The sequence below is a fragment of the Cucurbita maxima genome, unplaced genomic scaffold (genome assembly GCF_002738345.1).
Source record: "Cucurbita maxima cultivar Rimu unplaced genomic scaffold, Cmax_1.0 Cma_Scf00010, whole genome shotgun sequence".
NCBI classification, from domain to species: domain Eukaryota; kingdom Viridiplantae; phylum Streptophyta; class Magnoliopsida; order Cucurbitales; family Cucurbitaceae; genus Cucurbita; species Cucurbita maxima.
Window position 1 is genome coordinate 2,909,519 of NW_019272026.1, and position 12,517 is coordinate 2,922,035.

Here is a 12,517-nt window from a genome sequence, read left to right on the forward strand (position 1 = left end):
ACTTCTTGATAAAGAGTACACGGCAAGTGTATAATTATTGTTGTTGATAATTGTCACAAAGATTTGGTTCATAAATATTTTGAGTACATTTTATATTTAGATTCATAAATCTATTGGATTCATTTGGTTCATCTCCCATATTAGTACATTCTCTTATATTTGATTAACGAGAATTAATATTGTTAAGCCTGTAAAGATTTGTCTAACGTTGTTTTGAGATGTAAAGTCGTTGTCATATTATGTTTGCTTTGTAAGAAAGACTCTGTAGTGTGAGAGATACACTTGTGTAAACATTTTTTTTTTTTGTCATAGGTGATTGTTTACCACCTGTGGTGGATGTATGATAATTTCTACTTTCCAAATCACGTAAATTTTTGTCTTTAATTTAGACTTATAAGAGTATGAGTACGATCGAATCTTGCTCCCACTTTTGCTACAATTCAACTAACTTATATCAGTGCTATGATATCAATCATTGAGCTATGATGTCTTCTCCAACTAAAGACAACCACTTACTTCCATTAATTATTACTTCCATTAATTATTTAAGCCTTATTTAGGTTCAAACCAAGTCCATAATTAACTTTCAACTTTCAGTTTAGTTCTATAATTGGGTTAAATCTTCCAAAAACATCTAAATATAAACTATAGAGACGCATTGAAACCTCTAAAATTATAGGGACTAAATTAAAACCGAACACGGGCTAATTAACAGAGTATTTTCCAAGTTATGAACCTGTAGAAAGAAACCAATATATGTATATATATACACGATATGTAAGACATTCGTAAGCTATATCTGAAGATGGTACAATAGGATCTCATGGTAACCGTAAAAAAACTAAAATCATGGCATAAAATTTAACTAAGTATTATATGGCAGTGGAATAAATGGTCCCTAATAAGGTCAGGTTGGAAAGGAACAAAAGAAATGACGATCTTACATTTACATTCTCCTTAAATTGTCGAGTCGGGCTTGAAGATCGTTGTCTATTCCACCATCATCGTTGCCTGTTGCTTCTGCTTGTGCAACCTTTGTCTTCGTCGCTGGTGCAGCAACAGTGGTCGATGGTGCGTTCACGAGCTGTTGGGGGGAAACAGTTTAAATTTAAAAATGGTTAGATCAGTTATTCATTTAGAGTGAGGTTGATCCAAAGCACCAGCAAAAGAAATGAGGTTTGCTAAAGATAATATGTTACCTCTTGGTTCATGTTAATTCCTATCTCATCAAGAACTTGGCTGACCAATTCTTCTGTCTCTTCCTCTTCCTCATCCCCTTCCAAAGCGTCATCGATTGCATCTTCCATCACTTCAGTCATCAGTTCCATTTTTTCATTCTGTTTCATAAATTCTTGCATAATCTTCTGCAGGGATGGCAAGTTCATCTGCCGATTCATTTGTCCCATTGCCTTTGTCACACCTTTCATCGCTTCTCCCATTGCTTGAGTCGACTTCAAAGTCTAAAAAGGGGGGGTTAAACAAAAATATTAAGTTATCAAGAAAAAGGTCACCACTCATAATATGTAAAATGCTTTACAAAATATGAGATGTCAATACTGCAGCACATACGAACGGCATGATCGGTATGCTCTTGTGCCAATGGAATGAATAAGTCATGAAACAAACTGTACCTGAATTCTAAGAGATACGCCCTGAAGTTGTGATTTAAGCTTGTAGAATTTTTCAATCTGGTGCCTGGTCCTAACGAGATCTTTTGCCATCACTTTAACAGCTCCCTGCAATAGTAACATAATCATACACGAGTGAGATGTAATTCTAAAAACAACAATCGTGAAGCATATGACGCGCGTTATTATGTTTTCCTCTTCTTTCTTTGATCTTCAACATTTCCATGTATGATATGCATCACCAAAGGAAACTTGTCGTCGAATAAGGAGAAGACAAGCGAAGAAAATGTGTTGAATGCATCCAACAATAATAAGATGATATAATGTAACAGCCCAAATCCACTGCTAAGAGATATTGTCCGCTTTGGCCCTAGCCTCACGGTTTTAAAACGCATCCACTAAGAATAGGTTTCCACACCCTTATAAGGAATGTTTTGTTCCCCTTTCCAACCGATGTGGGATCTCACAATCCAGCCCCCTTGGGGCCAGTGTCCTAGTTGGCAGACTGCTTAGTGTCGGGCTCTGATACCATTTGTAACAACCCAAGCTCATCGCTAGCAGATATTGTCCGTTTCAGCCCGTTACATATCGCCGTCAGCCTTACGGTTTTAAAACGCGTTCACTAGGGATAGGTTTTGAATGCTTTGTTCCCCTTTCCAATCGATGTGAGATCTCACATTTAAGCACATCTAAGATAAATACTTCCAAATATTAATGATTCGTAAAAGACTTCTCCTTCCAACCGCAATGGACAAACTGTCCCAGCTTCAGAAAATCACAATGATTAAAAGTAAGGAATCACAATAAGAATGGTATTTCACCAAAATAAATTGTGTACAGATAGAAACAATTAAAGATTACACACCATTTGCCCTTGTTTGGCACTTTTCTTAATCTCTGCAATTAATTTCTTCTCTTGTGTTTGAAGACCTTGTCTCTCCCTTTCAATTTCTCTGATCGATTTGTCCAGCATCCTCTTATTTTCCCGGAGGAGTTCTGGATTTACAATAATGTACACAATATCAGAAGCTATAAGATTGGCTACTACAATGAATAGTTTAATGGCAGCAAACATATGCTATGTTAACCATTCCTTGTGTTAAATTAACACCAAACAGAGAGTCCTTAACTATCAGACTACGGCGTTTCTATATTAATTCTTAGAACTCCTAACAATATTGAGATATGAACTTCATATCTCTAGCTTTATATATGATAGTAATTTGTTGCTAATTCTAAGAGTTCAAACAGTGACACTAAAATGATTTATTACTTTTAATGCTTTGGCATCAAAGCCGTGATGCTGGACGCTTGATGCAGTTAAAAGATCAGTGGAAGAAAAACGAACAGGGAAGAATTATAAATCAAACATAATAAATAATGCAGTTTGCTTATTGATCACAAGGAAACGGTGTAAACACCTTTCAACTCATCATGGCCAAATCAGTACACAGAGAAAAATGAAGCTCAAATTCTCATCACTAAAAATTAACAAAGCATCTCTTCAAAGACTATCTACAAGCCAAAATTAATTAGGTCCAGTGTCTAGAAATCAAAACACGAAAAAAGAGGAATCAAAACCATATTGACACTGAATCAGCATCTACATGCAATTAACAAATTGGAAAACGAACTTCCCAAAGTAGGCGAAATGAAGACCTCTAACACCGTAGACATCATGATCAACTAAATTAAACCAAACTCCAGGAATCAAAACTAATTACCTCACTACTAAATGCAACAACACCAAAAAAATTCCGCCAGAAAGAAGGACAAAATTAAAAAATTGAAAGCAGAGCGGAAAAATCATCGGCAGAGAAAACAAAGCTCCTGATCGGAGAGCATACCTGCCGGAGTTTTCCGCTTGCCAAAGAATAAACTCATCGCGGCCGATCGGATCGAACAAAGAAAATCTGAACTGAAACGGTGGAAACGAATATATCAAAATCTCAATAAAGACGATCCGATCAATGGTCTTGGCTGTCGATGAAATGCCTGACTTTAATGGCGGCTTGAAGAAGGATTCTGCTTCCAAATCCTTTTTCTCTGGTCTCCTCTGAAACTTCCTTTACGCGGCATTGCAACGAAGAATTCTTCCACAGTAAGCAAAATATCCAAAAGTTACACGTCAGCAGAAGGGAGTAGGAATGGTAGACCCCACTTTTACCTTAAATTCTCATCTACTTTTTGGGCTTTAGGCTTTTTCTTGGCCCAATGGGCCGTGAAAGTCAATTAGGCCCCAAAGCTTGTTGGAATTCCGGCCCAAAATGGTGACCCAATATTTTCGGCTCATCAGTCATTTTAATTTTATATTAATTTTTTTTTTAAATATTCAATATGATAGAGACCCCATTTCAACCCTTATTAAAAAAATTTATAATTCCACCCTTTTACTTTCCCACATAAATTTGAAGGTAAAAAATATGGTAAAAAATATATATGTCTTAATCAGTTGAGTTATGCTCATATTAACATGTTATCTAAAAGTCTAGTATTTTATTATATTTTATTAAACTATAAATTTTTAGAATAACAACGATTCGTTTCCAACGTAACTTACTGGCACTTTAATTGATCGAGCCGAAAAAAAAGTTAAATTTATTTATTCTATAATTGTTGAATTTTATAGTACTAATTAATAACTCTCAGAAGCATAGATTTCATAATATCATAATTAGAATACGAATTAATTGACGCTTAAATTGATATTATCCAGATATTACTCCGTCAATTAAAATATTATATATCTTTTAAGTCTCGTAATTAAATTTAAAAAATTGATTTATAAGTATTTTTACCTTCTACGGCTTTCAATATTATATTTGGGCAATATCGTAATTTTACTGTCTGGTTGATGCAAAGGTCCACTACCATGATCCCCAATTACTTTATCCACGTGTTATTTATTTATTTATTTTTTTGAAAATGTTGGGATCCTCATAAATTTCTACATTTTATTAAAATAATTAAATACTTTTTATTGGCGATACTTTACTTTTCATGAATACTAAAATAAATAAATAAAAACATAATCATATTATTATTTATTTGTATTTAGATTTATTAGATATAAAATAAAAAAATTAATGACTAAATTGGTAATTTTTCAGTACACAAAGTACAATAATATGGTAATGTTTGCTCATTTTTTTTGCCATTTTGTGGAACCCATTGATGTTCAAAGGAACAACTTTTTATTGTTCATTGTCGGATTTTCCCGCTAAAATTAAAAGTGGGAAAAAAATACATATTTTTTGGTTAAATTACTGAAGGAGCCTCGGCCACGCAACCAAAGCTCCATTAAACCCTTTTTTGTTTGGTAGAGTGTGGTACAAAGCTCACGCAGAGCGGCGCCATAGCCATAAGCATTGCCTGCCCATGTCACTGCGCGAGGAGCGCGAACGAGCACACACTGTGTAACCCTTCATTGGCAAATTGAGTATCAACCCAAGTTTAGTTTTACTCCGAACTTCAAACCCAAATCCCCAAATCTCTTGAATTTTCCCCATTTCAATTTTCAAATCGAGGGAAAACGACAAAACCCAACGGCAACGGGAGATCGAGTATGGTTTCTTATGTGAATGCGTTACTCTATGGCGTCGGAGGCTTGGTGGTCGCGGGAATGGCGTTACTGGTTGCCTTCCAGGAGAGATTGGTTTACGTGCCGGTTCTTCCGGGGCTTACTAAATCGTACGCGATTAACCCATCTCGGCTTCGGCTTGTTTATGAAGATGTGTGGCTTCGATCTTCTGATGGTGTCCGCCTTCACTCATGGTTCATCAAACTCTTCCCCGATTGTCGAGGTTTGATCCTTCTCTTTTTGTTTCTCATTCGGTTTTTGTCGATTTTCGTGATTGAATTTTGATGGGTTTTGCCGGTAAGGTTTAGGCGATGTGGGTGTGTTCTGTTTTTTTGTGACTCTGAGCTGCTTTCTGGACCTGGGGCTGTCGGATCTTGTTTTTGTTTTGTCGTTGGGTTATTTGATTAGTTCTCGAGATGACTTTGTTTTTATGTTTCTCTTCTGTAGATAGTGGTTTGAAATGCAGGGTGTTGATTAGATTTGTTGGGATGCTCTGTTGTTCAATTATTGACGAGTGAGTTCGGATGCTTAAGTTAATCAAATCTGTGGTAGATAAGTTTAGCTCAAAATTTGTGTGGAGCATCCATTTGTGTTGGAGGAATTGAGGATGATTAAGAATATTTATGTCTCGGGTATTTGTAACAACCTAGTCCAAGCCCACCACTAGTAGATATTGTCTGTTTTGGCCCGTTACGTAATGCCGTTAGCCTCACGATTTTAAATCGCGTCTACTAGGGAGAAATTTCTACACTCTTAAAAGAAATGCTTGGTTCCTGATGTGGGATCTCACAATTCACTCCACTTAGGGGGTCAGCATCCTTGTCGGCATTTGTAACAACCAGCCTAAGCCCACCACTGGTAGATATTGTCTACTTTGGTCCATTACGTATCGTTATCAACTTCACGGTTTTAAAACGTGTCTACTAGGGAGAGGTTTCCACACCCTCATAAGAAATACTTCGTTCTCAATGTGGGGTCTCACAATCCACTCCCCTTGGGGGCCTAAAGTCCTCGCTAGCACATTACCTAGTGTCTGACTCTGATACCATTTATAACAATCAGCCCAAGCCCACCGCTAGTAGATATTGTCTACTTTAGCCTGTTACTAACCTCACGGTTTTAAAACACGTCTATTAAGGAGAGGTTTCATACCCTCATAAGAAATGTTTCGTTCCCTTCCCCAACCGATGCGGGATCTCACAGTATTGGGAAGGGATGTTGTTGTACTTGTTTAGGGACTCTCGTGAGGGTGCGTGAGAGACTGTTGGATAGCTTGATTTGTACTGCATTTTTATCCTTAGGAATGTAAAAGTTATTTCAAATGTTGCATTAATTAGAGCAATGTATTGGATGAATATGGAATTTAGTATTGATGTTGCTGGGTATCACATGCTGGATTTACACTTGTGGCATGCAAGACTGCATTTAAATGTTTGTATAGCGGCATCCGGATGCGGAGTCGCCTAATTTTTAAAGAACTTTTAGGAGGTTTGGGGCTTATTTTGAATTAAGAAATAGATATTTTTCCCCTGCAGGTTCTACCATCTTGTAGAATTTCCATCTGCCATAGTGATTACTGACTCATGCAGGCTTTAACATGTGGCTGATATAAGGCTCTATGTGGTTGTAGATGATTTGAATCAAAGATTTGATAGAGTTGGAAAATAACTGTTCTTTAACGGTAGTCGTGTAGTGTGAGATCCCATATCGATTAGAGAGGGGAACTAAGCATTCTTTATAAGGGTGTGGAGACCTCTCCCTAGTAGAAGCGTTTTAAAAACCTTGAGTGGAAGCCCAAAAGGAAAAATCCAAAGAGGACAATAGTTGCTAGCAGTGGGCTTGAGCTATTACAAATAGTATTAGAGACAGACACTGGGTGGTGTGCTAACAAGAACGTTGAGCCCCGAAGAGGGTGGACATCAGGCGGTGTGCCAGCAAGGACGCTGAGTCCCGAAGAGGGGTGGACACCGGGCAATGTGCCAGTGAGAATGCTGGATCCCGAAGGGGGTGGATTGTGAGATCCCACGTTGGAGATGGGAACTAAGCATTCTTTATAAGAGTGTGGAAACCTCTCCCTAGTAGACGCGTTTTAAAAACTTTGAGAGGAAGCCTGAAAGGGAAACCACAAAGAGGACAATATATGCTAGCGGTGACTTCGGCTATTACATGTAGTGATATGAAGGACAATTGATTTATTCGTTATGGGGATATTCATCTTTCATTTATCTTTTTTCCTGGTTATTTTAACCATATATTTGTCTGTTTTTCCCCTTCAATAGCATAATTTATGCTTCTTATTTTACTTTTCCCTCTTTGGGCTTACATATTTACCTTAATGTGTGGTAACTTTTCAAGGCTTACATTGTAGTGCTGCTGGTTTGCAGGTCCTACCATCCTTTTTTTCCAAGAGAATGCTGGAAGTATCCTGATTGTCATGGTCATCTTTATGGAAATGAGATATGAGAACATTATTGTTTAACTACAGTTTCTAGCTTGTTTAAATATACATACTTCTTAGATCAGAATTTTGTTCCTGATGCACGTGTGAAATCTCGAAGGTGTAGTCAAAAGTGACTCAAGTGTCGAACAAACAGAGTACTTTGTTCGATGGCTCCAGAGAAATGAGTCGAGTCTCGATTAAGGGGAGGTTGTTTGAGAGTTTCGTAGGCCTCTGGGGAGGCTTTATGGTAAACTTTGTTTGAGGGGAGGATTGTTGAGGAACATTAAAAAGAGTAGTCCCACATTAACTACTTAAGAGGAAGAACATGAGTAGTCCCACGTTGACTACCTCCATTGACATGAGATCTGTTTGGAAAACCAAAAGCTAAGCTATGAGAGCTTATGCTTAAAGTGGACAAAATATCATACCATTGTGGAGGTTTGTCATTCTTAACATGGTATCAGAGCCATGTCCTTAACTTAGCCATGTCAATAGAATTCTCAAATGTCGAGCAAAGAAGTTGTGAGCCTCGAAAGTATAGTCAGGAAGTGACTCAAGTGTCAAACAAATGGTGTACTTTGTTTAAGGGCTCTAGAAAAAGGAGTTGAGCCTCAATTAAGGCGAGGCTGTTCAAGAACTTCATAGGCCTCAGGGGAGGCTCTATAGTGTACTTTGTTTGAGGGGAGAATTGTTGAGGATTGTTGGGAGGGAGTCCACATTGGCCTATAAATAAGGATTACTATCTCCATTGGTATGAGACTTTAGGGGAAACTAAAAGCAAAGTCATGAGAGCTTATGCTTAAAGTGGACAATATCATATCATTATGGAGAGTCGTGATTTCTAACAATATGTTAATGGTTTTTTGGGTTCCATAATTATTTTTGACCTTGACTTCCGGCTCCAGACATTGCCCATCGTCTCGAAATGGTCCACATCATGATACAAAAGTTACAGTGCAATGTGTTCATGCTTTCTTATAGAGGGTATGTTATTTTAATGTATTTCAGCAGCAATATGTTGGTTGATATATATTGCTGCTACTTTAATGGAATGGTCACTGATGCCATATGTCCTCAAACAGTTATGGAGCAAGTGATGGTTATCCTTCTCAGCTTGGAATTACTAGAGATGCTCAGGTGTGCTTTGTTCTTAATTTGTTCTATTATGTTTTTCAACAAGTGTACTTAAAAACATTATGCTTTTATTTTACTTGAGCAGGCTGCATTGGATCATCTTTCTCAAAGGACTGATATCGACACATCTAGAATAATAGTATTCGGAAGGTCGCTTGGGGGTGCTGTTGGATCAGTTCTTACCAAAAACAACCCCGATAAGGTATTGCTAGGAGGGCTACGGTTAGCTGCGTATAGCCTCTTGTATATCTCTTTACTTGTATGACTTAGATGTCTCGTGTTTTTCGTAAAAGCAATTCGATTGATGGGATTGAGATTGGTATTCCAATCTTTCTTTTTTGAGCGTATTGATTTGACCCATAAACGGGTAAATTCATTGTGGATCGTGGTAATGTTATGTAGAGATTTACGTTGTTCTCTTTATCGAGCTTTTTTGTGCGTTTTATTCTGCATTTTGTAGGTTGCTTACCAGATTCTGAATTGCAGGTTGCTGCATTGATATTGGAAAATACTTTTACATCAATTTTGGATATGGCTGGAGTTTTGCTACCCTTTCTGAAATGGTTTATTGGAGGCCCTGGTTCAAAAGGTCCCAAGGTTCTCAATTTTCTTGTGCGTTCCCCATGGATCACCATTGACGTAGTTGGTAAGGTGGGGATTAACCATTTAGTATTAATCCGAAAAATAGTGATTTAAATCAACTTCTAAAGCATACACTTGTGAGATTCTACATCTGTTTGGAGAGGGGAACAAAGCATTCCTTATAAGGGTGTGGAAAACTCTCCCTAGTAAACGTGTTTTAAAACCGTGAGGCTGACGACGATACGAAACGGGTCAAAGTAGACAATGTCTACTAGTAGTGGGCTTGAGCTGTTACAAATGGTATCAGAGCCAGACACCGAACAGTGTGCCAGCGAGAACGCTGGCCTCCAAGGGGGGTGGATTGTGAGATCCCACATCGGTTGGAGAGAGGAACGAAGCATTCCTTATAAGGGTGTGGAAACCTCTCCCTAGTAGACGTGTTATAAAACCATTAGGTTGACGACGATACGTGACGGGCCAAAGCGGACAACATTTACTAGGGGGTGGGTTTGAGCTGTTATAAATGGTATTAGAGCGAGACACCAAGTGGTGTGCCAGTGAGGACGTTAGGCCCCAAGGGGGTGGATTGTGAGATCCCGCATCAGTTGGAGAGGGGAACAAAGCATTCCTTACAAGGGTGTGGAAACCTCTCCCTAGTAGACGCGTTTTAAAATCATGAGGCTGACGGTGATACATAACAGGCTAAAGCGGACAAGATCTACTAGCGGTGGGTTTGGGCTGTTACTAATGGTATCAGAGCTAGACATCGAGTGGTGTGCTAGCGAGGACGCTGGCCCCCCAAGAGGGGTGGATTGTGATATCCCACATCAGTTGGAGAGGAACGAAACATTTCTTATAAGAGTGTGGAAACCTCTCCCTAGTAGATGCGTTTTAAAACTACGAGGTTGATGGCGATATGTAACGGTTCAAAGCGAACAATATCTACTAGCGGTGGGCTTGGACTGTTACAAATGGTATCAGAGCCAGACACCAAGCGGCGTGCCAACGAAGACGCTGACCCCAAAGAGGGGGGATTGTGATATCCCACATGGACAAAACATTCCAAAGTGTAGAAACCTCTCCCTAGTACACGTTTTAAAACCGTGAGACTGACGGCGATACGTAACGAGCCAAAGTGGATAATATCTACTAGCGGTGGGCTTGAGCTGTTACAGCACTCGAGTTATATTTTTGACATTATTTGCTTGCTTCAGTGGTAAGTAACTCTCTTTGATATCATCTCTGCAGATTAAGCAGCCAATTCTTTTCTTATCTGGATTACAAGATGAGATGGTTCCCCCAGTCCACATGCAGAGGCTGTATGCCAAAGCAGCTGCTCATAATAATCGTTGTCTCTTTGTCGATTTTCTCTCCGGTATGCACATGGACACTTGGGTAGCTGGTGGCGATCATTACTGGAGAACAATACAGCAGTTCCTTGATCAAAACGTACCGGAGAACGGAGAACGTGAACCATCAGGCGACGACAAAGGTTCGGTTATTTCTTAATATAACTAACGATCAAACTCCTTTCTCCCCAGTTCTTATTTCGGGTCGATAGGTCATTCTAATGAAACAAATAGAAAGTCTTTGCATGGATTGCATGAATTAGATTAGTTAAAGATGAAAGCATTTCTTTGCTGACATGATGATGAAACATTCTTTGTGGACTAAATGCAGCTAGCTTGACTTGTCCTGTTTTATTTAGATTCATCCACATTTCTGAATCTGGGAAACACTTGTACAATTCATTTATGTTTTTTGGAATGTTCATCATTTACTGAACCTTGGACTACCCATTACATTTCATTTTCGTCATTTTATTGTTTCATCATTTCGTGTTTCTGGAAGTAGCGATTGGTGGACGTGAGATCCCACATCGGTTGGAGAAGGAAACAACGAAGCATTCCTTATAAGGGTGTGGAAACCTCTCCCTACGCGTTTTTAAACTTTGAGGGGAAGTCCGAAAGGAAAAGCCCAAATAGGACACTATTAGCCGTGGGTTTGGACTGTTACAAATGGTATCAGAGTCAGACATTGGGCAGTGTGCCAGCGAGTACGCTGGCCCCCGAGCGGGATGAATTGTGAAATCCACGTCAGCTGGAGAGAGGAAAGAAGCATTCCTTATAAGGGTGTGAAAACTTTTTCCTAACAAACATGTTTTAAAAATCTGCTAGCGGTGAGCTTGGACTGTTACAAATGATATAAGTGCCAGGCATCGAGCGGTGTGTTAGAGGGGATGCTGGCCTCTAAGGGGGGTAGATTATGAGATCCCACATCAGTTGGAGAGAGGAACGAAACATTTCTTATAAGGGTGTGGAAACCTCTCTCTAACCGACATGTTTTAAAACAGCTCAAATAGGACAATATCGGTTAACGGTGGGCTTGGACTGTTACAAATGGTATCAAAACCAAGCATTAGGCGGTGCACCAACTAAGACGCTGGCTTCCAAGGAGAGTAGATTGTGAGATCCCACATCTGTTGGAGAGGGAAACAAAACATTCTTTATAAGGGTGTGGAAATCTCTCCCTTAACCTTTCCCTGTGTTAAAACTTTAAGAGAAAGTCAAAAAGAAAAACCCAAAGAAGACAATATCAGCTAGCATTAGCTTTATCCTCCTACAATGCATCTCTTAACCGCTAGCCTTCATTTTGTTCGACGAAACTGAGAACATTTTGCCTTCGATTGTTGATGGTTTGTGTTGTTATACTGGTTTCACAGCCTTTGGCACCAGATGAGTTGCTGGCAAATGGGGCTTAGAACTACATTGATTTGATCTTCTTCTCCAAATTGTCTGTAAGAAGTTGGCTGCAGTTCAGGCTTCTCAGAGCAAACGGAATGTGCTGTAGTAGTAATGAAACATTAACTCGGAGGCTCCTTCTTCTTTCCACCCTCTCTCTCTCTCTATATATATATATATATGTATCTCTCTATATCTATATGTATGCATGCATGCATGCATGTATGTGTGTATGTATGTATGTATGGCAGAGAGTCAGAGTGCCATTTAATATGAACTATTTGGATTCCAACTAATTTTTGTTGTATAATAATTTGAAATGCAAAAAGAAAGAAAAGGAAGCCAAGGCAGAGATGCTATTTTACATATATATATATATATATATATATATATATATATATATATATATATA

The 12,517-nt window shown here is 38.7% G+C and overlaps 2 protein-coding genes across 2 annotated transcripts; one reads left to right on the plus strand and one right to left on the minus strand.

Moving 5' to 3' along the window:
• Positions 1 to 702: 702 nt before the first annotated feature.
• LOC111485577 (vacuolar protein sorting-associated protein 2 homolog 1-like) lies at positions 703 to 3,729 on the minus strand. The gene is made up of 5 exons (XM_023132511.1): positions 3,476 to 3,729; positions 2,494 to 2,624; positions 1,632 to 1,736; positions 1,200 to 1,460; positions 703 to 1,084 (listed from the first exon to the last, which is right to left on the minus strand). The coding sequence occupies exons 1-5, from the start codon at positions 3,510 to 3,512 to the stop codon at positions 947 to 949; spliced, it is 672 nt and encodes a 223-aa protein (XP_022988279.1). The 5' UTR covers positions 3,513 to 3,729; the 3' UTR covers positions 703 to 946.
• Positions 3,730 to 4,917: 1,188 nt separating this feature from the next.
• On the plus strand, positions 4,918 to 12,437 carry LOC111485233 (protein bem46-like). The gene is made up of 8 exons (XM_023132025.1): positions 4,918 to 5,431; positions 7,593 to 7,628; positions 8,554 to 8,632; positions 8,731 to 8,785; positions 8,868 to 8,984; positions 9,269 to 9,433; positions 10,613 to 10,856; positions 12,087 to 12,437. The coding sequence occupies exons 1-8, from the start codon at positions 5,194 to 5,196 to the stop codon at positions 12,101 to 12,103; spliced, it is 951 nt and encodes a 316-aa protein (XP_022987793.1). The 5' UTR covers positions 4,918 to 5,193; the 3' UTR covers positions 12,104 to 12,437.
• The last annotated feature ends 80 nt before the right edge of the window (positions 12,438 to 12,517 follow it).

Coding starts and splice junctions, on each gene's coding strand:
- LOC111485577 (XM_023132511.1), bottom strand. CDS start 3,512: ATGAGTTTATTCTTTGGCAAGCGGAAAACTCCGGCAG. Junction 1,737..2,493: donor GTGCCAAACAAGGGCAAATG/GTGTGTAATCTT, acceptor TTACTATTGCAG/GGAGCTGTTAAAGTGATGGC. Junction 1,085..1,199: donor GAATTAACATGAACCAAGAG/GTAACATATTAT, acceptor TCCCCCCAACAG/CTCGTGAACGCACCATCGAC.
- LOC111485233 (XM_023132025.1), top strand. CDS start 5,194: ATGGTTTCTTATGTGAATGCGTTACTCTATGGCGTCGGAGGCTTGGTG. Junction 5,432..7,592: donor ACTCTTCCCCGATTGTCGAG/GTTTGATCCTTC, acceptor GCTGGTTTGCAG/GTCCTACCATCCTTTTTTTC. Junction 8,633..8,730: donor TTCATGCTTTCTTATAGAGG/GTATGTTATTTT, acceptor GTCCTCAAACAG/TTATGGAGCAAGTGATGGTT.